The following is a 26,765-nucleotide window of genomic DNA, read 5'->3' as shown; positions in this document are numbered from 1 at the left end:
ATACTAAAATTATATATTTTTTGTTAATTTTATCATTCATTAAATATTTTAAATTAAAAAAAAACAGCATGTACTAACTGTAATAGAAAGTAAAACTATTAAATATAAGTTATTAAAAACGTTTATTTATGTTTATTTTAACAGTTAAATTTAGCATCACAATCAGTACTTGAAGGACTGAATGCAGTTCTTGATCATAGAGGAGAATTATATATACCAGAACTTGGCCGAACCTTTATAATAGAATCTAAGAAAACAAGATTATTTGCTTGTCAAAATCCAATGAGTGAAGGTGGAGCCAGAAAAGGACTACCAAAATCATTTTTAAATAGATTTCTTCAAGTGATTTTAAATTTAATTAATTTGATGCATTAAATAAAAAAAGTATTAATTATTTATGATTGAATATAACTTAATTTTTTTTCAGGTTCATTTAAACGTATTAGATCATCATACTATTGTAAGCATATTAGAAAAAATTTATGGAACAAAACTAATGCATTCAGATTCGTTACAATTAGATGAAGTAGTTGAATTTACTTTGTCCCACTGTGACAAATATAAGACTGATATGAATTTAAGAGATATATTACGTTGGGTTGATGTAACAGTTAAACTGAAATGTGAAGTTTCAGAACATTTTTCATTAATATTTTCTGATCGTTCACCAAGTTTAAAGAAAATACATAACAAAGCAAGTTTATTTTATTTTGATTTCTTTATGCTTAGTCATTTATTAATAACATTATTATATAAATTGCTGTTTTATTTTTATTTAGCTATTCAGTGAATTTAATACCACATGTGAAGTTTTTAACCCCGTTTATGATTTCATAAAAATATTTCCATGTGCCACTATGTTCAACAGAATCATAATACCACGTAAACGCGCTGTTAGCATGCCAATAGATCAAAGCAATTATAAACTGATTTTGAAATCCCATACTCACACATTAAATTCTTTAGCTGTGTGTATGAGAATGAATTGGATGCCAATTTTGGTAATATAACATTTTACATTATGTCTATAGTAGATATTTAGAAATTTTGGGTACAAATTTTTATGTTTAGTAAATTTATAAAATTTCAGCTATTACATTTGTTAATACAAAATAAAATTTGTTTTTGAAATAATTATTATTTAATACTAGGTATGTGTGATTAATTATATATTGTAAAATACAGATTCATTTTTCTGTTTGTAGACAACTTTTTTTAATAAAAAATAAAACTTATTAATACCAAGTCAAAAATTAAACTGTAAATACTCCATTAATTATTTTGTTTACATTGTTTCATACTGTTTTCTAACAATTTTTTCATGTAGTCCATAAAATAAGATGTTGAAAGCATGTATAATTTTAATCTAACTGTAATAAGACTAACTAAATGTATAATTTTTCATATATCTATGAATATGCATTATTATTATATCAAATAAGTTATATTACCAAATTTCCAATAAAAATGTTCAATACGTTTTCACAAAAAAAATTTTCTTTGGAAAAATATTATTTATAACCAGATACTTTAATTTAAATTTTACAAGTTTTTTTTTTTTTGTAATGTATGTTGTATTAATTAACCTGTAACACAATATAACAAATAATATAAAATTATCATAAATCTAATATCATTATAAATTCTAGAAAAAACAGCATATATTACTATTTCACATTGAAATAACATTAAGTTCAACATTTATCAAGATGTTGTGATTATAATTGTTTTTTTACTTAATATTAAAATTTAACATACATCCATCGAGCTTTTCTGTTTAAAAGAATACCATAATAATGAATTATAAATATTTTTTATTATATGGTTTTAGGTGGGTGTTGGTTGTGGCAAAACTTCTATAGTTAAAACATTTGCTCAATTGTGTGGACATGAATTACGTATATTACCTGTAAATTCAGCTATGGATACAATAGAAATATTAGGTGGATTTGAACAAGTATGTATATTAACAAATTTATATTATTTATGGTTACTAAAATATATTTTTAAGGCTGATTTTAATAGACACCTCGAAGAATATGCAAGAAAAATAGAAAGTGCCATTTATTTTGAAGTTGGTCAACAGCTTCTTAATAAACAAAATGATAAGATTTCATTATTAACATTATGGAATGAATATAAAAAAATGACTGGTAAATTTCACAAATATCTATTTTAATATATAATCATTTTTTTTTTTTTTTTTTTTTTTATTTTGGATATTATTTTAATAATGTTTTCAGATGTTATAAATAATACAATGACCACTATGGCTTCAGAAATGACCTTATTTAAAAAGAGAATTGTTAAATTAATTGAAATTTCAAATAAACTAGAACATTTTGAGATGTCATATTCACTTCAAGCTCTTAGTGAACGTATTTGCTCTATTGGAAGTTTAAATTCAGGAGGAAAATTTGAGTGGATTGATAGTGTTTTAGTAAAGGTTATTATATTTTATACTCATTATTGTTAAATCTTATTAACTTATCATCTCATATATTATTGCAGTGTCTAATTGATGGTAATTGGTTATTGATTGATAATGTAAATTTATGCAGTCCAGCTGTATTAGACCGTTTAAACGGATTATTAGAACCAAATGGCGTTTTAGAAATAGGTGAAAAGGGTATAGATTCTGAAGGTAAAATAACAACTATAAAACCTCATAAAGATTTCAGACTTTTCTTGGCTATGGATCCAAAGCACGGAAGTATTTCTAGGTAAAAAGTTAATATATATTGTTTTTGAAAATATTTCTAAGATTATATTTTTTAGAGCTATGAAAAATCGAGGAGTTGAAATTTACATGAGTCCATTGGATGAAATAAATAATCATGATATTCATTCTATGCTTGAATTTCAAGGCATTCATGATAAAAAGATCAGGCATATACTAATAGAATTTCACAATGTTATTAAAGATCTGGCTATTGGAATTAATTTTAGTATTAATCATCTAATCCGCACTGCATATTTGGTGTCACAAAACTTAAAACAAGGTCGGTTAGTTCCGCAAACCATTCGAGAAATGTGTATTGACACCTATGTCCGTTGTTTGAATGATAATTTAAAACAAAATGCCATATCAGAAATTGATCGTCTTTTAGAAGAACACCCAAACATTTCAAATGAATTTATGTGTCCTAGTCTTAATACACTAGATATTTTGCAATCTTCAAGCTTATGTTATATAAAACAAGAATGTAGTATTATAGAGCAGTATGAAAATCTGGAAAATATTAATCTAGAAGATTTATTATTGTGTTATTTTGGTCGATCATCGAAATCAGATATTACTATGAGAAGTAAATGGTTATCATTACATTTGGATTCTGATATTGAAGCTATCAAAAATTTTATTAAACAACCTCCAGAATTGGAATTTGATATGTTAAATTTTGTTGTAAAATCTTCAGATTATGTTGATATCAATGACTTACCATATGACTTTAGATATTTACCTAATACTTACTATAACAATGGAAACCCTATTTGTGATTCAACTCCATATGCCGAAAACAAAATACATTTGATGTTAGATCATGCATTAAATCGAGCTTTGGATAAAAATTTTGCAACTAAAAAAATGAACGAAAAAAGTAAACTTACATAACTAAGCTTTAAATTTTTTAATATTATAATATTTTATTTAATTATTTTAGATATAATGATAGCAGATGGTGGAATGCTTCATGATTATGCTATCCTATCCATTGCTTTTGAAGATTTTCTTGATTATTTCATGGGTGAAAAATCATTAACCATAGATGAGTTCAATTGTTTACTATTAAAAGAAATGATAATTTGGACTCGAACAATTGAAAAAATTCTTTATGAAAAATTAGATAAAGAAAGTGAATATGTTTCTGTACTAATTTACTGCTATTTTTATGTAATCGTAAAACATTTTGTGCCAATGATGCAGGACGTGACTGGAAGAGAGGAGAGGTAATATAATTTTAAATACCAAATTATTTTTCATTAATATTTTTTTATATTTTTGAATTAGAATTCCATATTTTGAAAGATTAAAAACCATGAGAAATCAAGTTTTGAAAAATTATCTTACTCCTAATCGATGTGAACAATTTATCCATTCATTTAGAAGAAATTTGAAGATACCATCATATAATTGTTGTAAAATTCATGGTGATGCAAATATTAAAGCATATAGGTTAGTTAAGTTAATTAAGTTTTGATATTATATTAAATAATAAATATAAAATAATCAAATTAATTTTTATCTAATCTAATCTCTGAAACATATGCAATTAAGGGGCAAGAATAACACTAAGATTAAAGTGTAGTATATTAGATGATTATAATGAACTCAGTCACTGCAATGATTCAATTTATTGCTCACAGTAAAAATCAGTTGTTTCATGCTTGAAACATAGATACAACTTGATAAAATTCTTTCTATCTTCTGAATTATTGACCGATTTCATCATCTGGTTTCCAACTAGAACGCACTATACTAGAATTTTAGTCCATTCATGTCTCTTATTAGAAAATGTAGTTCATTTATGTCAATGTGTACAAATAGTTTTAAATCATAAAAAATATATTATGCTCTTTAAAATATTTATAACAGATCTAATTGATAGTAAATTACATTATGTGTTTTTTTTTTTTATAATTTACAGTCTAAACATTGATTTTGTTACATCAATCAAGTCATATAATATACTAAGTGTAGTTAGTTGTGAAATTAAAAAATTAAGATCCTATTTGCTTATGGTGAAATACAACAGATGTGAAAGTGTAACTGATGATAATGAAGGTAATACTTATCAAATTATACGTGCTATCATTAATTATCGTTTTTTTTAAAAAAAATATTATTTTAAAAACAATTTTAGAACTTGAAAAAACTTATATGAATGACATGGAATTCAACCTTATTCCATTGTGGGAATATGTAATTGAAAGGAATTTCTTTATTCGTATAAATTATAGTTTTACTAAGAATCCAATATATAATAAATATAAATCTACAAAATTATTGTTACAATATGTTCCAACTGTATCACCATATTATCACAACTCCTTAAACAATGATAACGAATTCTCAGTAGAATTTCTATTGGAAGGATTAAAACATTCTATGAATTCTGTTGCTGTAGAAAATCCAAAATCATTTTTAGAATGGTCATCTAAGAATATTGAAATACAAAATTCTGATGAAATAATCAACAAAGTATTTATTAATGATATAAATTAATTATCAATAAATTTAAATTTTATATTTTTTATTTAGGAAATGCTGTATTCATTTGAACAACCGCTGTTCACAGTTTTTATTACTCATATTCTACTAAAGGAAACTGAATCATTTTATACATTTTCCCCTACACCTATTAGGTTTATTCAAAAAAGCAGTCATAATTTAAAATGCATTAAAAGTTTTATATGGAACTTCTCAGAGTGGAATTCAGATAATCAGTTAGTTTTCTATACATACATTTATTATTATTTGTACTTAACTATATTACTTGTTTGGTAGATTTGAAAATATTGAAACATTATTGAAGCTTGTGAAATTAATCTTCAGTCCTTTGTTACCAAATGACTCATCTTTGAAACAACTTCACTTAAAGAGAGATGATGAAGCAATTAAAAGTTCTGTTGCTGCCAAAGTTAACTACAGTGAAAATATGGTCAAAGTTATTTTTGATACTGCACAAGAAATAGCAAACATTAAAAGATATTTAGATTTGCACAAAAATGAAGTACATTCTACAGATTTTGATCGTACTATATTTAAAGAAATACAATTCAGTGCCGGTCGCTTATGGGTACTATCAGGAATGTGCTTACTTGAAATATTTTCAGCAATTAGCTCTGTTGATCCATTGCAAAAAACAAAAATACGTATTGAATGTTCTGAGGCAGAGGTATTTTAATTATTATTTATTTAAATTATTATAATTTATTAGTTGATACATTTTTATTCTTAGAAAAAGAAATTAAATAGTAGATTATGTGCTGAACGATTATTTTGCAAAGCAAATGGTGTATCAAAAATATTCCCATTTAAAAACTACTATGATGAAAGACTTAAAATGTTAAACAGAAAACACAAAAATGTCGGTTATAGACCAGATCCTCCAATGTATAATTTTATTTTAAAGGCAAGTTATTTTTTATTATTACACAAATTTTAGTATTAACAATTGATTTTTAGGAGGTAATTCGTTTTTCAAAAATGTATGGTTTGGAAAGTAACACCTATAACATGATTGATTCAAACAATAAGACAGACCATGAAGCTCTTGTGAATGAAATGGATAACTGGCTAAATTCAGTCTCCAATTTTCACGATGATTTAAATAAACATTACGCAGCATATCCTGATATTCTTTCAGGAATACTTCTTTCCATTAATCAAGTATTAATTTAAATTATTAATTGTTATTTGTTCAATGTTTAATTGTTATAAAAAAAATTTTTAAGATGAGATATGGAATGAGAATGTTGAAAAATCATTATAAATGGGCAATCAACAAAAACGAAAATATTTCCTGTAATGAAGTTGAGTTATTAAAATTATTTGGTAAATATCCTCGATTTTGTCCTAACATTATACAAATGACGAGCATGGATAATGAGGTTTCAATGAATATCAGCGATAAATTCAGGTATTACTTAAAATTTTTTTTTAATTTTAGATATTAAGTCAAGTGAATAACATATACATTGATCCTACTCGGATGATGAGTTGGTTGTAAATCTATATTGATATTTATTTAATTTTTTACTAAGCACTAAAAGATCTAAGAATTATTATCAGTTGAATAAGTTTACAATTTTAAAAATTATAACAATTATTTGTTTTATTTAAAAAAAAAAATATTTGTTGTATCATTGTATTCAAACTTAAACTATTTAATCTTTAATATATATTAGTTATGAATGTTTAACCTTGTGAGATAAAGTATTACTTTTTTAAAATTATCCCTACTGTTGCTCAGGCTTGTTCTTTTATTACAACGGTTTTAGTTACCTTCAAACTTTTAAAAATAATTTGACTATTCTCACTTCTATTTTAACTTAGACTATATTGTATTTGTATTCTTTATTTTATCACCATTATTTTAATACACATTTTTTTCATTAGCCTTGTCCACTTTTATATTTAAATACAATTGTCATGTAACTGTTTAAGGTGGTACAAATTATGTTTGGAAGAATTAAATAATATGTTATATTTGAGTGGTCAAGCAGATGGATCAATCAGTGGTCAATATATTAGTACAATAGAATATATTCTTGAAAAATTTATAAATAATTGGAAGCAACTTCAAGAAGAAGAAGAAAATAAAAAACGCGAAGAAGACAGTATATACAAACAAAAGTCAATGTGTGAAACAATACCAATTGAAATTGAACTTGCTCAAGGAGTGGCTCGTCAATTCCCAATTACTAAACATTCTGATTTTAATGATATAGAAGGTCCTCAAACACTTGATCATGATATTTTACAGAATACAGAAACTATAGAAGTCTATAATCTTAACGATAAAGATATTAATGATATTTGTCGATTACATTCAGAATTAATACGACCAGCTGCTTTAGCTCATTGGTTACCTAAATCTTCTACTTCAATTCATCTCACTGATGCTAAAACAAGATTATATTCTTCATTTTCTGATAGATTTTGTATGTTTGGAAAACTTCTAATGTCTAAATTTATGTATTTGGATCATTCAATGGATATAAAAATGATGCCATGGCTTTTAGTGGCTACCAATGTAGCAAATAATCCAAAAAAACTTGATAACAAAGGTTATTATGATTTTTATCGAGATTCTAATATTGACTGTGCCAAAAAAACATATGAAGCCCTTAAAAGTGTTGAAAATCACCTTATCACATTATTATGTGAATGGCCTGATCATCCAACTTTACAAACAGTAAGTTTTTCTTTTTGCATAAGAAAAACAATAAGTTTTTTTTTTCACTTATATTAAATAATACTTATAAATTTAATAGGCAATGAAAATAGTAGAAAGAATAATGAACTTTGATTGGTCAAGTCCTGCTAGCCGTTTTTTGATCGGTTTTGAACTTTTATTATCTAAGCTTCATGAATGGGAAGAAATTACTCACCATGGTATGAGTGTACGAAGTATAATATTAATCATAACTCGTTATATTCAAGAATATCGTAATCTAGAGTTAAGTTCTTGGAAGGATTGTTTAAAAACATCACTAAAAAAGTAAGAGTGAAAAAGCTTTATGAAAGGTATTATTTTTAACCTCTAAATTAACTTTAATTTTAGGGTACAAAATGATTCATCTAAATGGTGGTTTCATTTGTATTCAATTTTTCAAGATTACCTTCACAAACAAGAAACTTTTCAGCAACTTGTTACAGCTTTACAAAAGTTTATGGAAAGCTCTTCATTAGGTCAATATTTGGCAAGACTAGAATTGCTTTATACGTTTCATTGTGATGTAGTTTGCAAGGAAAAATCAGCAACCCAAACTGAATTATGTAATGCTTCTTGGAATCTTTATAAGTATTATTCTCAATTTAAAGACTGTATAAATCTTCATATTGAAACATTAAGTAAGGATACTAAAAAGAAATTAGCAGATTTCATAAAAATAGTTAAATGGAATGATATTAATTATTGGTCAGTTAAAGAAACTGTAACAAAAGTACAACAAACATTACATAAATACACTCGAGAGTATGAGGTAATATTAAAATTAATAGACCCAACTGTACAAATATTTAAGACTATCTTAAATAATTTAAGTTAATCAATTTTTAGGAAATTTTAAATAATTCTGCATCATTTGCTATGACAATCAAATCATCATCCATAATAGATAATAAGGTTGATCCTTATATTTTACCTACTCTTGAACTCAATAAATATTTGCGAAACTGTGAAGTATTTTTGGTAAGTATATACATTATGAAATTAGTTTAATATTAATGCACTTAATTTATAATTTCTTTTTTAGAACATTGATTCAACAAATGCGAATATTAATGTTCTTAGAAACATTAATAAATATTCTAAAAAGTTACTTAAATTGTCTTTTAAAATAATGATTAAATGTTCTTATACTTCGTATATAACTGATTTGAATGACTTTATTAATGGTATTATGGAATCAGCACACGAATTACGTGACATAAAAATTGATTCGGATCTTTCAAAAGAAAAGCAAAAATCCCAAGCCAAGCAAATATTACAACGAAAACGGAAAGCATTATCTGACCTATTCAAAGTTTTAAATCGTATTGGCTTGTCTTATAAAGCTGGTTTAATAGGATGTGAAAAAATGGATTCTTCTATTGAATTTGCTCGTTTACCACCAATAGATATAAATGCAGCACTTCAATTCTTAATTCCTGAGTAAGCATAAAGTTAATAGTTTTGTTGTATTTTAGTGAATAAACCAATGATAAAAAACTAATAAATTTCCAATCATTGTTCTACTCTTTTTTTTAGATGTATTGATGATAATCTACGCTGCGCTTGGTCTGATTGTGAATCATATTTCTTAAAATCCGTTTCCCAAACTTCTGCTCTAAATGTTGCTTCTGAAACACCAAAATTAGGTCAACAAGAAATGAATCGTATTAAAGGTTTTGTGAATGACCTCAAGGTAAATAACTTTTACTTTTAACTGTTATCAGGCCTAACGTTATAATTTTTTCAGAATGTGACATGGAATTGTAAAAAAAATTTGGCCTCAAATATAGATTCTCTAGTAAAGTTCCGCTGTATGATGAACTTATCTCAAAAAATTACTGATTCTAATGATGTTATACTCGATCCATCACCAGAATTACTGGTAATATTTATTCAAATTTAGTTGATGAACAATTTTAATCAATACATTTTTATTTAAATATTATTTTTAAATTACATAATTTTTTTTTATTATTATTACTAGTATTAATTATGTGTAATATACAATTAATAAAATTTTCAATTAAATTAACCAATGTTTATTTTACAGCTACCCATCAATTACATTGCTAACAGCTTAAATTTTTTACACCAACTTAAAGTTGCAATTCAAGACTGTGATGAAAATATAGATTTCACATCAAATGATTCTGTTACATCATTATTAAATTCAAATACACAACATACTTCTTTTAATGACAAAGAACCTAAACCATCTGAAACAGTTAATACAAATCTCGATGATTTTATAAATGAAGGTTTATCTGAACTTAATTTTATAATCGATAAAGATTCAACACGTGCTATGAAGTTATGTAATGTAAATTTCTTACTTCGTTCAAACTACATTAAATCAGTTTTTACGAGTAATGTTTTTATGGAATATATTTCCAAGTCCAACGAAAAAACAAGGATATTAAGTAATGATGATAATTTTAACCCTGAAAATAGGTTCATGGACCAATTTGTTGCACCTTATGTTAATGAACCTAATTTTAAAGAAATTAATAATTTGATAAATCAAATTCTTAAATCCGTTGAAAAACTTTACCAAAAAAATTCAGACCCTGAAAACGATAATGAAAATGATAAACTGTTAAAACGTCTTATCATTCAACCATTGTCTTCCGACTTAGAAGATTGCAATTTGGCCAATATTACTAAGAGACTTGAAAATGTGCTTAAGTCATTAATAGGCAATCATGTATTAAGATGTTGTCATCCGCTTTTAGAACAATATGCATTACTAGTACAATATTTAATCACTCAACAAACTATGGTTTACCGAGCTTTATCAAAATTTAACTATTTACTATCTACTTTATTTACTGATCTTGCTTCAAATGTAAGTTACTGAAATTATATTAAATTTATTTTCAAGAAATTAATTAATATTTTTACTTTAGGGATTTTGTATACCTGATGAGTTGTTGGAAGGTGAAGATGGTACACAGAATGATGGGAAAAGTGGTATGGGTTTAACTGAAGGAGAAGGAACTAAAGATGTATCAGACCAAATAGAAAGTCAGGATCAACTAGAAGATGCCAAAAAAGATTATTCTGATCAACCAGAACAAGACAAGGATCTTAAGGTAAAAAATAAACACAATTAATTTAAAAAATTATAATATTCAAATAAAATTATTGTTTATTATTTAGGAAGAAGAAAAAGGTATTGAAATGTCTGATGATTTTGATGGTAAATTACATGATATGGATAAAGATGAGAATGAAAATTCAGATAGTAATGATAATGATGATGATGATCAAGATAAAGAGATGGGAGAGACTGGAGATGGTGCAGAAACATTAGATGAAAAGTTATGGGGTAGTGATACTGAAGATGAAAATGGTGATGAACAGGAAAATCAAGATTTAAAGGAAGAAGATGGTCAAGGTGGAGATTTAACTGGAGAAAAAGAATTTGGTGCTAAGAGTGATAAAGAAAACGCTGAAGAACAAAATGATAAAGATGAAATTGACCAGAAAAATAAAAATAAAGATATAAATGAATTAGATGAAAATGGAGAAGAAGCTGGTGAAGATCATTCAGATTTCCATCATGGAGATTTACAACCACCACCAGAGCCAGAACCCATGGATTTACCTAATGATCTTCAACTGGACGAAGGTGAAATGAATGACAATGATGAAGGAGAAGATAATCCATTTGATATAGATGCTATGAAAGAAAATATGGAAAATGTAGAAAACAATGATGATGAATATAATGATATTCCAAAAGAAGACCAAAATAATTTAGAAGATACAAGTGATGAAGAAAATGATGATGGAAACAAAATTGATGAGACAAAAGATGATGGTAATGAAGAATCAGATGAACAAAGCAATGAAGATATTATTAATAATGATGGTGGTAAAAAAGATGAAAATAAAACTGGAGAAGAACCTAAAGAAGAAGACACAAAAAAAGATATTGAAGAAGCTAAGCCTTCAGAAGATGAACCTAGTCAAATAGAAACCCAACCTTCAAATCATAATGATGGTGGTTCTAAAGATCAAGTTTGTGAAAATACAGATAGAGAAGATAAAAATGAAAAACTTGAAGAAAACAAAGAGGAAGCTACAGGTCCTGAACAACAGGGTGTTGGTAGATCTCAAAGAGAAAGTAAAGAAACTAAAGAAGGGCATAGTGTTAATGAAGATAAAGGCGCTCAAAGTGAAGATCCAGGAACTAGAGATAAAAAAAGAAGAATGAAACCGGGTGAGAAGGATGTGGATAGATCATTAGGTAAGAAAATTGTTTATCTTTCTATATACGTGTTGATGAATTTTTAATTCGCGACCAATCATACTTTACGAATATAATAATAATCTAGACTAAGCTTTTATTTATTAAGAAAAATTATTCAAACAAAATTAAATAACTATTTAAACATATTTTTGTTCTTAGTTAACTTTTAGATATCGATTTAAATTGTTGTTAATTTTTTTTAAGCTGAGAGTAATGGATCGATGAAAAAAAGATTAAAAACCACAGACACTCAAGATAAAAAGGTTGAAGATGACAATGAAAATGGTGCTAATGAAAATGAAAATATTGATAAAAAAAAAGGAGACTTGTTTAAACATGTTAAAAATTCCAAGGAAGGAGATACAGAGACATTAGATGCCGCAACAAATGTTAGTACATTTTATTGATTCTTTTAGTATTCGGTAAACACATTTTATTTTATCTTTAGGAACAACTAGAAAAAAGGCCTTTACCTAATAATGATGATCAAATGGGTGAGGACTTAAAAGAAGATGAAGTGATGGAAATTGAAGAAGAAATTAACGAAAATGAAACTAATAATGGTGAAGAAGTTTTGCCAGAAAAATTTAAACCAAGAAAACAAAATAATCAATTTTTGATGAATGATTTTGATAATTTTGAAGAATACGAGAATAAAATAGAAGAACAAATTAACGTAGATGGTGAAATTGTTTTGACTTCTACTGTCGAACGTGGCATGGACACAATGTACCATACTGTTGAATTAAATGAAGGCGATGATAAATATCCTATTGATGTTAAAAATCAGAAGGAGCTTATACAAGATCAAATGGCTAAATGGTTTGATGTATGTTTCTATAAATATTTTTAAATATAATTTTGTTTATTTTTATTTATAATTTATTTTTTAGAATGGTAATGAAGAATTTCAGAAAGATGAAATTTGGAATCAATGTATGAACACAACATCGAATTTAGCTCAGGAGTTAAGTGAACAATTACGACTGGTGTTAGAGCCAAGTAAAGCATCTAGACTGCAAGGAGATTTCAGAACTGGACGTCGAATAAATATGAGACGTGTTATTCCTTATATTGCTAGCCAATTTAAAAAAGATAAAATTTGGCTTAGAAGAACTCGACCATCAAAACGTCAGTACCAAATTATTATGGCAGTCGATAATTCAAGTAGCATGATGGATAGTCATGCTAAAGTTGTAAGTTGAAAATCAAAACTTAAATTTAACTTTATTAATAAACCTATTTTTTTTTTTTTACTTTGGAACTAAATTTAATTTTTAATTTTTTTTTATCTTATAAAAATATTTACTTATTCATTTTTAAATTATTTGCGAACTTAGGTATTTTTAGTTTTATATTTTTGGATTAAAGATGACACTTGATGTATAATATAAATATATATTATTTTAAAACCAATATAATTCAATATTAAATATATATTATGCACAATGATTTTGATATCTCATTACTATTAAATTTAATCATATTGGTTGTAATCAGGGCTCGGGACTTATAGCACTTAAAATCATTAAAACAAGCGCTTAAAACATCATTATAAGCAGTAAAATAAGATTTAAAATATTTTAAATTAAGCAAAAATATTTATTAAAAAAAAAAAAAAACTATAAAATTCTAACTAAAAAATTAAATTAAATGTAAACTGTTCTCTTTGTTCTTAATCATTCTGACGTTTGACACTCAGTTCTATTTTCAGCGTTGGAACATCTTTGTTGTGACGAACTACGTGACAATGTAGATAAGATAAGAACTATTTCTAATTTTAATTCTATTGAAAACGACTTTACAGGAGAAAACTATAAAAATGTATATAAAAAAAACTGGTCAAATAAGCAAAAATAATCAGAAACACTGAAAATAAGCATTTTTTTGAAAAATTGCTGAAAAAATAAAAAAAAAGCACTTTCAAATTTCATAATTGTACGTGTTATAATTTGACATACACTTCTATAGCACTCTGCTACATTTTAAATTAATCCATAAAATAAGCAAATGCTTTAAGTCCCGATCCCTGGTTTTAATATATATAAATTATAAAATTAAAAATTATTATTTAGTTATTAAATAAATTTGATTCAAACTTTTCAAATTTTTAGAAATATAAATACAAATTTGTCCAACCATCAATACTAGAATAATAATCTTATTTTTAGTTGGCCTTTGAATCTCTGGCACTTGTAAGTAAAGCACTTACATTAGTTGAAGCTGGTGAATTGGGAGTTATGAGTTTTGGTCAACAAGCCAGAATTGTTCATCCACTAGGTGAACCTTTTACTGACAAAACTGGTGTTAGACTAACGTATGACTTTACCTTTGATGAACAAAAGACCAATGTTGGTGAACTAATTGAATTGGCTACAGCAGTATTTGAAGACCGGGGTCGACTAGATTCTGGTGATCGACCAGCTCAATTATTGGTTATAATGAGTGATGGACGCGGTATAAAAAGTGAAGGACCTGACGTTGTGAAAAATGCTATCAGAACTGCAAAACTTAATGGAATATTTATTGTATTTATTGTTATTGACAATCCTGTATCAAAGGTAAACATTAAACACCAAATTTATTTACATATTCGATAGGTCAATTTTTATTTACCTAACCTACATTTTTTTTTTTTTTTTTTTTTAGGAATCTATTTTAGATATTAAAGTGCCAATTTTTGAAAATAATTCAGTTCGTATTGAATCATACATGGACAATTTTCCATTTCCATTCTATGTTATTTTAAGAGATGTAGATAAATTGCCTGGTGTTTTAAGTGATGCTCTCAGAGAGTGGTTTGAACTCGTTACTATGTAATAGTTTACATTAGTATATTAAGTAAAATAAAACATAGATACATAGTACATTCAAAATATAATTATAAATTTTATCAATAAATAAATTATTTAAAATTATAAGCACAATCAATCTTTATTGTTTATTTTCAAATAATATTTTGTATTTATTTTTATATTAATGATTTTAAAATATAAAAAACTTAATTTTTACACTTTTTATCATTTACTGTTGTAATTCATATAATTTAATCTTACTACTAAAATTACTTTAATATAATTAGAGCTTAATGATTATACTATGCCAAATTGTTTTTAAATGTTTTCATGTAAATTGAATTTAGTAATATAATTAGTATTTTTATCTTGCAATATTTAAGGGATATTATTTAATGTTTATGTGTATATAAGCTGTTCTGAATTAATATTTGTTTTTAAACTACATAAATTAGAACTACATTAAGAATTACATTAATTAGAACTATTCGAAAATCTCTGGTCCTTAGTGTTAGCGTGAAGATTCTAGGGCTAATATCCCTGAAGTCCTTCACCATGTGGATTATTAATTCATATATCGCGAAACCAGTCCCTAATCTATGTCCTTTTCCAATATTTACATTAATTATAGTTGTTTGAGATATTTTACTAGATCCTGCATCTTCCCATCTCACTTCTTGCAGGGCAATACATCTGATTTTATACTTCTCTACTACTCTTACTAAATTCAATGCTGCTCCTTGTTTAAATAAAGTTCGTAAATTCCAAGTACCAAAAAATAAATCCAATTTCCAGTTTCCAGTCTTTTTTCCAAATAATCTATCTCGAGGCTTGGTGTTAGAATTCTGAACGAAAATTATTTTATTAGGCAGGGTTGTTAACCCTGCGCTAAATCCCCAACCTGGAGGACCAGGCTACCCCAACCACTTAAGGTCAGACTAGGGCTATTATAGTGTACTTATTAAGATACATTGGGCGATGGGTGCGCCACTTTCCCTACGCCGGAAGCTGCCACTGCCTGTATATATAAATTCTATGAAAGTAGAAAATCTGTCATTTTTGTTTGTTTTTGTTCAGTATTAGAAGTATTTTTAATAAAAGTACCTAAATTATTAAATGTAGAAAAAATGTCAAAAACTCCTGACTGTTGTTAGATGTATCATTAAAGTTCATGAATATAAGTCCGTATAACTATATAACACCGTTATTGGTCACAAGCTGAACTATAATTAAATATCAAAGTTATTACACCGTTGTGTGTGGTTCCACGACATTTGATCCGGTAAATAATATCCCGCGACAAATGTCAGTTTAATCTACAAAATTGTTATTATTATCTAATCGGAGTCGAAGATAATGATGGCTGCACTACTCAGTTATAGAATAAATTAAATATACTTAAATGTATTTAAAAATTAAAATTTTAAATTTAATTAATCTATGTATTTAATACATATGTATCTAATATAGTTAATCTATGGGCATAGTTACTTTGCGTTTGTAGCAATTAGTATTACACCGTGATTACGCCCGTATGTGTGACTGTTTGCGTTTGTAATAGTTTCATTTTACAAGTAAATCCAAACATTATAGCGATTAAAAAAAAAAAAAAATTGTGATGAACATCGTTTTTTTAATAATTCTTGGATTGATTTATACTTTTTCGTCGAAAACAAAGGTAAGCCATTATTTTGTCAAAAAATTAAATGTTTTCTTAAAAGCAATTTTTCCCAGTAACATTCGTATTTTTTACATTCATATTTCTATATAAAATAATCAAATATAATGGCAATAAAATTATTAGTGTATATCATATGTAAACATTTTTTTTTTAATTTGGCCCTTGATAAACATTTGAGAAAAAAATATGGCCTGCGTGGTTCAAAAGATTGCCGACCCCTGATTTAATGATTGTATAAAAACATTACATTTTTGTGTAGAATAATTTTGCTTATTACACACACGGGAGGGGGGTTCTCGTGTTGTGCTTAAAGCCGCGTACACACTAGAGCACGCATAGACCGAGCATGTGTGCTCATGTTGTGTGTTGTGTGTGCTCAGTATGAACATTACCACCCACAACAAGCTTGTATGCGATAAATCTGCGCTCCGAATATTCAGTTGTGTGGTGAACGTATACAGTGTACCTACGTTGTGTTTCATACATTGTGTTTGAAATTTAAACTTTAATAATAATTATTTAATTTTTACTGTCACTCAAGTGACTTTTTCACGCCGAAAAGAACCCAACAAACTTAGGATTTTTTTTTTTAATATCTTCGACTTTCCTTCTTAAATTTTTTGAGATAATTTTCCACGCTTCTTTTTTTTTTTTTGTTTTAGAAAAATAATAATTATTTTTTTGGGTTCCATAGCACTGGGTGTTGTTGGTAATGTTGTATGAAATCTAGACACAATTCATTACTCCATTCCATTTCGAAAAATTTAAATGAAAATGAATAATCATACACTAAACTTGTATAATCGTGCGCGCGATTGCAACAATACTGAGCATACTGCCGTCCATACTTAGCAGTAAATATGATGATTAGCACGACGCACAACGAACGCGAACCCCGGTCGACCCGGCTCGCGTTCGCTGTGCTTCAAAAACGCTCGTGCGTGCTCGATATACCGTCCTCATTAAGCAAATTTGAACGCACAATATGAGCACATATGCTCAGTCTGTGCGTGCTCTAGCGTGTACGCGGCTTTAGATTTTAACACTCACATGGTATATCGGGATAGATAACTAGACAATTTATATAATATTTACAATATAGCATAAATTATTTTTTTCTTTACAAAGATGCTTTTTTCTTATACATATATAAAAAGTTATTTATAATAAAAATGAGTTACTCATTAATAAGTGTAATTTATTAATTAAATTTTTTTGTTTCTTAAAATCATAATAGTACCTACTTAATTTTGTTAATAGTTATCAAATAAAAAAAAAATTTGTTATCAAATTTATGAAGATATTTTTTTTTTTGTTCCGTTTTGACTAGAAAAATATGTGGTCACCGTATTAATACGGGGAAAAAAAATTTGCAGAAGACAGCAAAAGTAATTATGAATGTTGTCATTCAAGTGGATATAAAAAGAAGGAAAAAAAAAAAATCGAAACACCATAAATAATAAATAGGCATGCGTAAAATGAACGATGCATTATTGTATCACTCCTTCCTATTCCAATCATTATAATACTTGATAAAAACCGTTGTAACATGATAAAAAAAAAAATCACTGAACAGCTTGTGTACAATGAATGGTATTATTCATTCGTCAAATAGGATTTACAGTTTTACTTTTTAGGATTTTTACTATAATATATTCGTTAAATATCAAACAATGGTGGTCGTTGATTATTCGATTAACGGTCTTTACCAGCGTGATGATTATGAGCTTAGTGATGAACAAAGACGACAGCATCTACAATTACTTAAAGATGATGCCGCTATCGATATGGCTGTAAGTAACTTTTGCCCACGATTGCGTCGAGCCTTGGGTTTTCTCTCTCGTCATAAAGTTGGTGAGTTGGTCTACTGTCACTACTTCTGTCAAAAATTCTTAATTTTTTTGTCTGTTTACATTTTACCTTAAAGGTCCATTACAACAACGTGTCTATTTATCCGATTTTCAAAGTTCCTCTACACTTTCTTCACTACCAATAATTGACTCAAGTTCAAGTACGCAGCCTGATCCGCGTAATGACAGGTTTATCCTTTCCTTACCGTATTTGAGTGAAGAACTGCCAACAGCATACGGCCATTATAATATGGTACGTTGGTCAATAATAGCACAATGTAGCCATCCAGACAGAGCACCTGAAGTTATTTTACTTGGAATGGAAAATTCATTTCCAGAACAATCAGAAGTCACAATGCGTCGATTACAGCGACCTCAACACCTCCAACGTCGTCAGAATCAAAGTAATCAAATTATTCAAGAACATTTTTGGCAACAGTATGTGACCAGTGATATATTTTACATACCATGTTTAACAAAATGGTACAAAATGAGCAATGATAATTCTTCTTTATTGCAATATTGTGTACTAGCAGATCAGTTGTATGAATGTTATGCCAATTTTCAGGTAGAATAAATCATTTTTTTTCTAATTCATTAATAAACTCTTAAACAATTTTTATTAATTATTTATCTAGCTTTACAAACTTAAAATGTCATTAAAATCAACACCGTCAATGATGCAACCTCTACCACAATTGGTTCAAGCTTTTACTCAATATAAACAGTTAATCAAATGGTCCAAATCAACCGTGGTAGATGTAGATACTCTAACAACTAATATCAAGGTTGAACTATATACTAATTTGGAGGGTGGTACCATTACAAAAGATTATGATGATCGGCGTAATCAAGTAACTTCATGTTTAGTGCATATACGCGCAATAATCAGTATTGTTTCATCTGAGCCAACAGCGTCAGCTTTATCAATAACCTCTGATAATGATGAAAATAAATTATTACTACACCTAGCTTCAGTAACTACAACTTTTCCATCTAGTGGATCTTTTAATAAGAAATCAACTTCACCAAATAATACCAATGGTAGTTTAAATAAAAAATATGTTGTAAGAATCCTTAACCCGAAATTGAGCCGTAACACTCATCAAGGAGCCATGATGATGATGATGTTAGACGCTACAACAGAGCAATGTTTAGACACATTAATGATTGATTTTGGTAAGAAAATATTAAATTTATAATTGATAAATAGAAGATTTCTTCAGCATAAAAAAAAAAAACAAACAATAAATTATAATTAATATTTTACCTATAGAACCTATATAATAATTATAACTTTTATACAGTAATATATAGAATTTTAAATTGTATATGTATCAATAGTAAAGAGTTTCAAATACAACTATCCTTCTTGGTTTAATAGTAATTTATGTACATTAATAAAATAAAAAATGCATAGCACACAGAATTTTTCATCGGGGTAGTATTTAAGGGTTGATTTGGGGTGGCTATAGTTCTTCTGAAATATTATTTATGAATGATAAATAAATACTGTAAAATTATTTATATTATTTAGTAGTGTATAATTAAAACGTATAAAAATAAATGTATTTGAAATATAATTAGATATTTTCAAATAAGCATTATCATATTGATTTATTATGAGAGTATTAACATATGTATTAATTATGAATAATGGCAATCAATAAAAATCATAAACCTTATATAGAGAAACAAAAACAAAAAACAATATTTCATTTTTGAAAATATTAATTTTAAACATTGCAATTTAATATCGTATTTATTAAAAGTAATATGAAATATATATATATATATATATTTAAGAGTATTTCATTTTATATGGTATTTTATTAAGATATAGGTATTAGTTTGATTTTGATTTGTATGGGAATGGGACATTCAGACTGTGGGGTACTTCCAATCTTTTATAAAAAAGACTGATAAATTTTCTATAACTTCATTTAATTAATTAGAACTTAAATTATTATTTTATATTTTATATTAATTACAAATATTGTGTAATAGTGTACTAAAATAGGGAAATGTTGAGAATAGTAAGCAGCTTTTTGATGAGTAATTGAAGACATTTGTTTTCAGTTTTGCACTTAAGAGAAGAGGTGGCAACATTTTGTTGCCCCTGTACGACAAAATCTTAAACATGGCCCTATTTTTAATTATAAGATTTTATTAAATATTTATTTCATAAATTATAGTTTTTATTGTTGAACAGAATTAAATTTTTTTTAAATAAAAATTGTTCTTTACTATTAATAAATAAATATTAGTGTCTTATATATGTATATATTTTTTATAGTAACATATGTTCGCCGAGTACAACATGCTGCTATTCGTGCATACAGTAGTGAAATTTCAAATAGTGAAGAAGAAATTATATCTTCTGATGACAATGATGATAATTCCATTCAGTTGTTGTTTGAAGCGCTTACTGAAGTATTTTGTAAATCACCTATTAATGGTAATTGTTTACTAGATTATCAAATAAGCTATTATAACACTATTACTAGAAAAACTACAAATTTTATTCGATATTTATTGGTTGATATTGAATTAATGACTGAAACTAATTCACAATTAAAATATATATTAACAATTGAGTTCAATAAAGAAAACTTTGAAGAATGCCAAACTACAGTGGATAATAAAGAAACTTATTTGACAAGAACAAAATTTGTTCCCGTTGTTGGATTGCGTTCTATTTATGATGATGAAAATAGTGATCACTATTTAAATATAGATTTTTCTCATTTAACTGAAGCTGACAAGGATCATGTAAAGTATTATGATGAGTTGGCCTCAATCATTGAAAGAGCAACTGTGAATGGTATGCGGAAATTACGTCAACACTCACTAGCTCCAGTGTTGACTCGTTATAATAAACAATGGTTACCTAATGACAGTTATTTTAGCTCTTCATTAGCTCCACCACCATATCCATCACCATAGAATAAAATTAAATACATTTTTTTCTATTTATTTGTGTTATATAATTTTTGAACATTTTAATAATAAAATAATTATGTTTTATAAATATTTATGAGTAATAATAATAATAAATTAAAAATATGATTCAATTAAATGATTGATTTTACTTAGTTCACATTATTAATAAATACCAGGATTTTGGAATATATCTTATAACATCACTATTTATGGTTTATTATTAATTGCATTTTATTAACAATTATAAAAATTCTTTTGCCTTATCTTTTTAATTGGACTTTTTGAGTGAATTTTATTTATTAATTAAATAGTTTAATAATATATTTTAAAAACTTAGCTAAAATATTGAAATTTGAATGTCGATTAAAAATAGCTCGAAATAAATAGAATTTGAGTAAAATTCCTGCTGTATTTATGGTTCCTATTTCTTGATATCCTGTTATTTAAAGTTAAATTAAAATAAAAAGGAATGTAGAATACCAAATTCAAAAATTTAAGAAGTTTTTTTTTTTTTAAATATTGTAAATAACATATACAATATATAAAATTTAAAAATGTATTGTACATTTTTTTTTATTTATTAATATTATTATTATTATTATTATTATTATTATTATTATTATTATATTTGTATCTTTATAATCATTATATTGTTGATTAACTTAATAATTACATAATTGTTATTTTGTATGATTGTTTTAAACTAATATAAAATAAAAATGTTTAACTATTATAAAGAAATAATATATTTATCTGTATAGAATGTTTAAAATTATAATATATTACATTTTTATCCAAATAGGGTGGTAAATATTTCATATTGCAATGTATCACATCTTAATATTCAACTAAACAATCTAAAATATTTGTAATAAGTTCAGAAATATTAAATACAAACATTTAAACAGTCAACTAACATGAACTTGCTTTAAGTTTTCATTCAAGAGCTTCATTCTAATATTTTTCGGAACTTATTTATAGTATGTTATTTTTATTTAAGTATATAATTGCAAGACATTAGTCTCATACTACATTATGTTTAGTTCTCTTAACTATTTAAAAAATTAGCTTATATCCTTGTTATTTTACAATTTATTTAAAACATCAAGTAAAAACTTACATGTGCGTCCATTCTTTTTTATGTATTTTTATCTAGTATTGAACTATGAAAATATGAAATATAATAAAATTTCCACATATCAAAGAATAATATATTTTGTTGCATTATGAATTAAAGATTTGAGTCTGTCAAAAAGTAAAGAACTATTTTTGTGGTTAACACAAAGTGGAATGGATACAAAATCCAAAATTCATAAATGTGATGTTTAATTTTTATAAGTATTAAAAATAATACACATATATGTGAATGAAAACATGTACCTATATTATATAAATAAAAATGAAAATATTGACTACATTTTCAAAATAATTACTAAGAACTAAATTTTTAAGTATGATTATTAATTTTTTCTACATTAGATTTAGTAGCGGTTGATTTATGCTCCATTCCCTTTGTTCCTGTAGATAAACCTCATCCTCCATTAAATATAATTTGTGAATTTACTGGAATTAAAAAATTGCCTAAACTGCCAATGGTTCGTAAAAATTTTAGTAAAGCCAATTTCGAGGGTGTTTCATTAACTTTGAATAATATCAATTGGGAAAAATTACTTTTCGATATAAATATTGATATAGCCGTCGATAAATTTTATAATGGGGTAAATTTAATATTAGACAAGTATGTACCTATAATTAATGTATATAAACCAAATTTTCCTCATTGGTTTGACGGTAATTTACGCAGACTGATAAAAAAAAAACGTGTAGTACATATGATTTATAAAAAAAACCCTTGTCCAGCGATATATGCATTTTTCTCAGAACTTCGAGCGAAATGTAAATATTTCTCTAAACAATGCCATGATCGATATTTGTATAATATTCAAAATAATTTGTTTACCAATCCTAAATACTTTTGGAGTTTCATTAAGAAAAAAAGACAAACTAATTTGTTACCATCCTCTATGTTTTATAATGAAAACACTTTTGATTACAACAAAACCATATCTTATGCATTCGCTGATTATTTTTCTTCGGTTTACAAAAAATCACAATTTCTTGCTTCTCAGTCTTCCGAATTTCTATCACAATCAACAGTTAATATCTCATCTATACATATCTCGTTAGCTGAGTTATTTGAGGGTCTTACAAATATGGGTCTAGATAGCACATATGGGCCAGATGGACTACCCTCTATTGTCCTATCTAAATGTTGTTATTCTTTAGCACGCCCAGTGTTTGCTTTATTTAATAAATCACTTTCTGTAGGTGCTTTTCCAACTCTATGGAAAACCAGTTTCGTAATACCTGCATGTAAGTCCGGAAACCGTAATTCGATAAGTAACTATCACCCAATCTCGAAATTAAGTTCATTGCCAAAACTTTTTGAAAAGTTAATTGAGCCAAAGTTATCATGTTCATTTATTAACATTTTAATAAATGAGCAACACGGTTTTCGATCACAAAAATCAACTGTTACAAATTTGGTAGTGTACCTTAATAATGTGCTCGGAACAGTGAAGAATAGAGGGAAAGTGGATGCAATCTATACGGACCTTAGTAAGGCTTTTGATTCAGTTGATCACGAGGTTATGTTAGGAAAACTAAAAACTTTTGGTGTTAATGATCCCATATTATCATGAATAAGATCTTTCCTTACTAATAGAATCCAGCAAGTTAAAATAATAGATGCAATATCGTCTTCTTATAAGGTTAATTCAGGCGTTCCACAAGAGGGACATCTGTCCCCCCCCTATTATTTTTGTTATTTATGAATGACGTTAAAAGTATATCCAATATTGCAAATTTTCTCTATTCGCTGATGATTTAAAATTATACCTGACAATAAATTCACTTGATGATTGTGTTAGATTACAAGAAGAGTTTCATCGTTTCTCTTATTGGTGTAAAGAAAACCACTTAAAAATGAATGTAAATAAATGTGCACAAATTTTATTTACCAGGAAAAATAAACCGATTTTACACAATTATTCATTAGACAGCCATAAAATAAAAATAGTCTCTTCTATCAAAGACTTAGGTATCATACTATCATCTGATCTTACATTTTCTGAACATATATCATATATTCATAATAAAGCGATGCGCATGTTAGAGTTTATTAGGAGACAATGTTGGAACTTCAATAATATTCAATGTCTCAGAACTTTGTATTATTCGCTAGTTTGATCAAATATTGAGTATATGGGTCCATATTATGGAACCCATCGCAATCTGGTCATATAAATAGTTTTAATAAAATACAATCCTACTTGTTAAGATATTTGTCAAATAAATTTGCTATTCATTGTACAATTGATGAACTTGCGTCAAATTTAGGTTTAAACACTCTGTCTTCCAGAAGAAAATTTATTGATATTTCTTTTATTTACAAAATATTAAACGATCAAATTAACTGTCCTGAAATTTTGGGGGAAATAGGTTGGTTGATCACTACTTTTTATTCAAGATCTAAATTAACTTTCAATGAGCCATTCCACTCACAACTATATTGTTTTAATGATTTTAATTTTGATGAAGAATCTAAACTTCGGCTTTTATGTCTAAGTTTCAAATAGTAAATCACCAATGTACAACTCTAATATAAATAAGTAATTGTAAATAATTAAAATTATATATAATTGTTTGTTTTTAAAATACACATAACATAGAAATAAGTAATTAAAATTAAATACTACTATTAGATATTATTATTTATTATTTATTTTTATCATTATAACTTATATTTATAATTTTTGTAAAACATGCTGATACTCAATTGCTCTATATGGGCGTTAATAAACTATTATTATTATTATTATTATTATTATAAAATGAAAATATTGACTACATTTTCAAAATAATTACTAAGAACTAAATCTTTAAGTATGATTTTTGTAATTAATTTCAAATTGATCACTGATTATCTAAAGAAAAAATATTTACATACAAAAGTATGAGTCAACCTCATGATTTCAAAGATAATGATTTTTTTTCTTGTTAAAATCCAGTTAACTAATTAAATTATAATTATAACTATAGAACCACAGTATCATACTGAGATCCTCTTATTGAAATATTTTCGACGTAAATTAAGCTTAACAAATAAAATAACAAATTAAAATTAGACAAGTATACTGGATTCAAAACACACAAAGATCATAAATATTGTACATAATAGTATAATTTGTATAAAAAGTTAAGCACATTATAGGCATTAAAAAATATTTTATTTACAAAATTAATATTTTACGACAATCAGTAATGGAACATCTGTTTTTCAACTTATTTTATGGATTTACTGGTCCAGAATGTTGATTAGATGTACTAGCTACATTTTCATGAGTTGAAGAAATAGTACTGGTTTTTGCTTTAGTTTTTTTATTACTCTCAAGCCAAGCATTAAATGTGAATCTATATAACACATTTTATTTGTTAATATTAAATTAGTACTCTTATATATGATATTCACATACTTGCAATGGTCATAACAACAACTTATACTGCAATATTCACAGTCCCATTCTGAATCTGCAACAGCCAAATTTTGACATCCTTCAGCAATGCATTTATCTTGTGTTTTGGAGTCATTTGGTGTGCTGGTATCTATGAGGAATAAAATTTATATTTGTAAAAATATTTATACACACATTTTGTAAAATATAAGGATAAATTTAACTTGTAAACAAAAAAAATATAAAATACAGTTGATGTGTCAAAATACAAAACAATTATAGCACGACAGATAACTTCCACGTAGTTGAGGAAAAATAATACAACTGATTAACAGAAACCTGTACTCGCCTGGATTGATTGTGGCTGATTTACCTGTAGCAGATTTCATTGGAACGTCACTTTTACCGGTAGACATGTGTTTACTATTGGCTTTCTTCTGCTACGTCGAGGAACGGGAAACGGTGGAACAGAAAAAAAATTGCATTTAAACGACTTCACTGTGTGGCTGTCGGTACGGCCTTAGAACATACCTCTGCCTGCAGTTTGGAAGACATTGAATGCGATGGCTGAAGTTGGTGGATCAGACCGTATGTGTTTCATAAATAAAGGCTTTCGGGACGACGGGATACAAGGCGGACGTGGTGCTCCGATCGGAGGACGGTGTGATGTTTGTTGTCGTTTGTCGCACGTTAACAATCGATAAACGATAACGATACGGCACGATGCGGACACGTTATCACTGTGGCGAGCGCGCGATTACCGCGAACAACTTACGACCACGGA

At 26.7% G+C, this 26,765-nt stretch overlaps 3 protein-coding genes across 6 annotated transcripts in view; 2 read left to right on the top strand and 1 right to left on the bottom strand.

Moving 5' to 3' along the window:
- The window catches only part of LOC112681865 (midasin-like), a 28,211-nt gene extending 13,104 nt beyond the window's left edge, over positions 1-15,107 (top strand). The window contains exons 24-55 of the mRNA XM_025552191.1: positions 145-342; positions 428-694; positions 780-1,001; positions 1,832-1,957; positions 2,012-2,153; positions 2,244-2,446; positions 2,512-2,723; positions 2,779-3,602; positions 3,666-3,951; positions 4,013-4,177; positions 4,650-4,786; positions 4,866-5,203; positions 5,264-5,448; positions 5,510-5,900; positions 5,964-6,137; positions 6,191-6,394; positions 6,460-6,644; positions 7,172-7,922; positions 8,002-8,228; positions 8,292-8,712; positions 8,790-8,921; positions 8,986-9,383; positions 9,480-9,636; positions 9,691-9,825; positions 9,994-10,788; positions 10,850-11,035; positions 11,103-12,195; positions 12,403-12,587; positions 12,647-13,027; positions 13,092-13,394; positions 14,370-14,759; positions 14,848-15,107. Coding sequence (XP_025407976.1) covers positions 145-342; positions 428-694; positions 780-1,001; positions 1,832-1,957; positions 2,012-2,153; positions 2,244-2,446; positions 2,512-2,723; positions 2,779-3,602; positions 3,666-3,951; positions 4,013-4,177; positions 4,650-4,786; positions 4,866-5,203; positions 5,264-5,448; positions 5,510-5,900; positions 5,964-6,137; positions 6,191-6,394; positions 6,460-6,644; positions 7,172-7,922; positions 8,002-8,228; positions 8,292-8,712; positions 8,790-8,921; positions 8,986-9,383; positions 9,480-9,636; positions 9,691-9,825; positions 9,994-10,788; positions 10,850-11,035; positions 11,103-12,195; positions 12,403-12,587; positions 12,647-13,027; positions 13,092-13,394; positions 14,370-14,759; positions 14,848-15,018 — 9,984 coding nt within the window. The 3' untranslated portion in view covers positions 15,019-15,107. The remainder of the gene's footprint in view (positions 1-144; positions 343-427; positions 695-779; positions 1,002-1,831; positions 1,958-2,011; positions 2,154-2,243; positions 2,447-2,511; positions 2,724-2,778; positions 3,603-3,665; positions 3,952-4,012; positions 4,178-4,649; positions 4,787-4,865; positions 5,204-5,263; positions 5,449-5,509; positions 5,901-5,963; positions 6,138-6,190; positions 6,395-6,459; positions 6,645-7,171; positions 7,923-8,001; positions 8,229-8,291; positions 8,713-8,789; positions 8,922-8,985; positions 9,384-9,479; positions 9,637-9,690; positions 9,826-9,993; positions 10,789-10,849; positions 11,036-11,102; positions 12,196-12,402; positions 12,588-12,646; positions 13,028-13,091; positions 13,395-14,369; positions 14,760-14,847) is intronic.
- Positions 15,108-17,988: 2,881 nt separating this feature from the next.
- On the top strand, positions 17,989-21,532 carry LOC112681864. The gene is made up of 4 exons (XM_025552189.1): positions 17,989-18,528; positions 18,602-19,092; positions 19,163-19,703; positions 20,821-21,532. The coding sequence occupies exons 1-4, from the start codon at positions 18,348-18,350 to the stop codon at positions 21,468-21,470; spliced, it is 1,863 nt and encodes a 620-aa protein (XP_025407974.1). The 5' UTR covers positions 17,989-18,347; the 3' UTR covers positions 21,471-21,532.
- Positions 21,533-25,644: 4,112 nt separating this feature from the next.
- Positions 25,645-26,720, bottom strand: LOC112681900 (TOX high mobility group box family member 4-B-like). 4 transcript variants are annotated; one of them, XM_025552241.1, is made up of 4 exons: positions 26,513-26,720; positions 26,331-26,418; positions 26,003-26,132; positions 25,645-25,940 (listed from the first exon to the last, which is right to left on the bottom strand). In XM_025552241.1, the coding sequence occupies exons 1-4, from the start codon at positions 26,534-26,536 to the stop codon at positions 25,817-25,819; spliced, it is 366 nt and encodes a 121-aa protein (XP_025408026.1). In that variant the 5' UTR covers positions 26,537-26,720; the 3' UTR covers positions 25,645-25,816. The 4 variants fall into 4 exon arrangements, with proteins under 4 accessions (XP_025408026.1, XP_025408025.1, XP_025408028.1 ...); XM_025552240.1 differs by having other exon boundaries at positions 26,331-26,421; positions 26,513-26,719; XM_025552243.1 differs by having other exon boundaries at positions 26,355-26,418; positions 26,513-26,715.
- Between the last annotated feature and the right edge of the window lie 45 nt (positions 26,721-26,765).

This window comes from Sipha flava, unplaced genomic scaffold (assembly GCF_003268045.1).
Source record: "Sipha flava isolate LNK unplaced genomic scaffold, YSA_version1 198_pilon_pilon, whole genome shotgun sequence".
Taxonomy (NCBI): Eukaryota; Metazoa; Arthropoda; class Insecta; order Hemiptera; family Aphididae; genus Sipha; species Sipha flava.
This window is presented reverse-complemented; position numbering and strand designations above follow the sequence as displayed.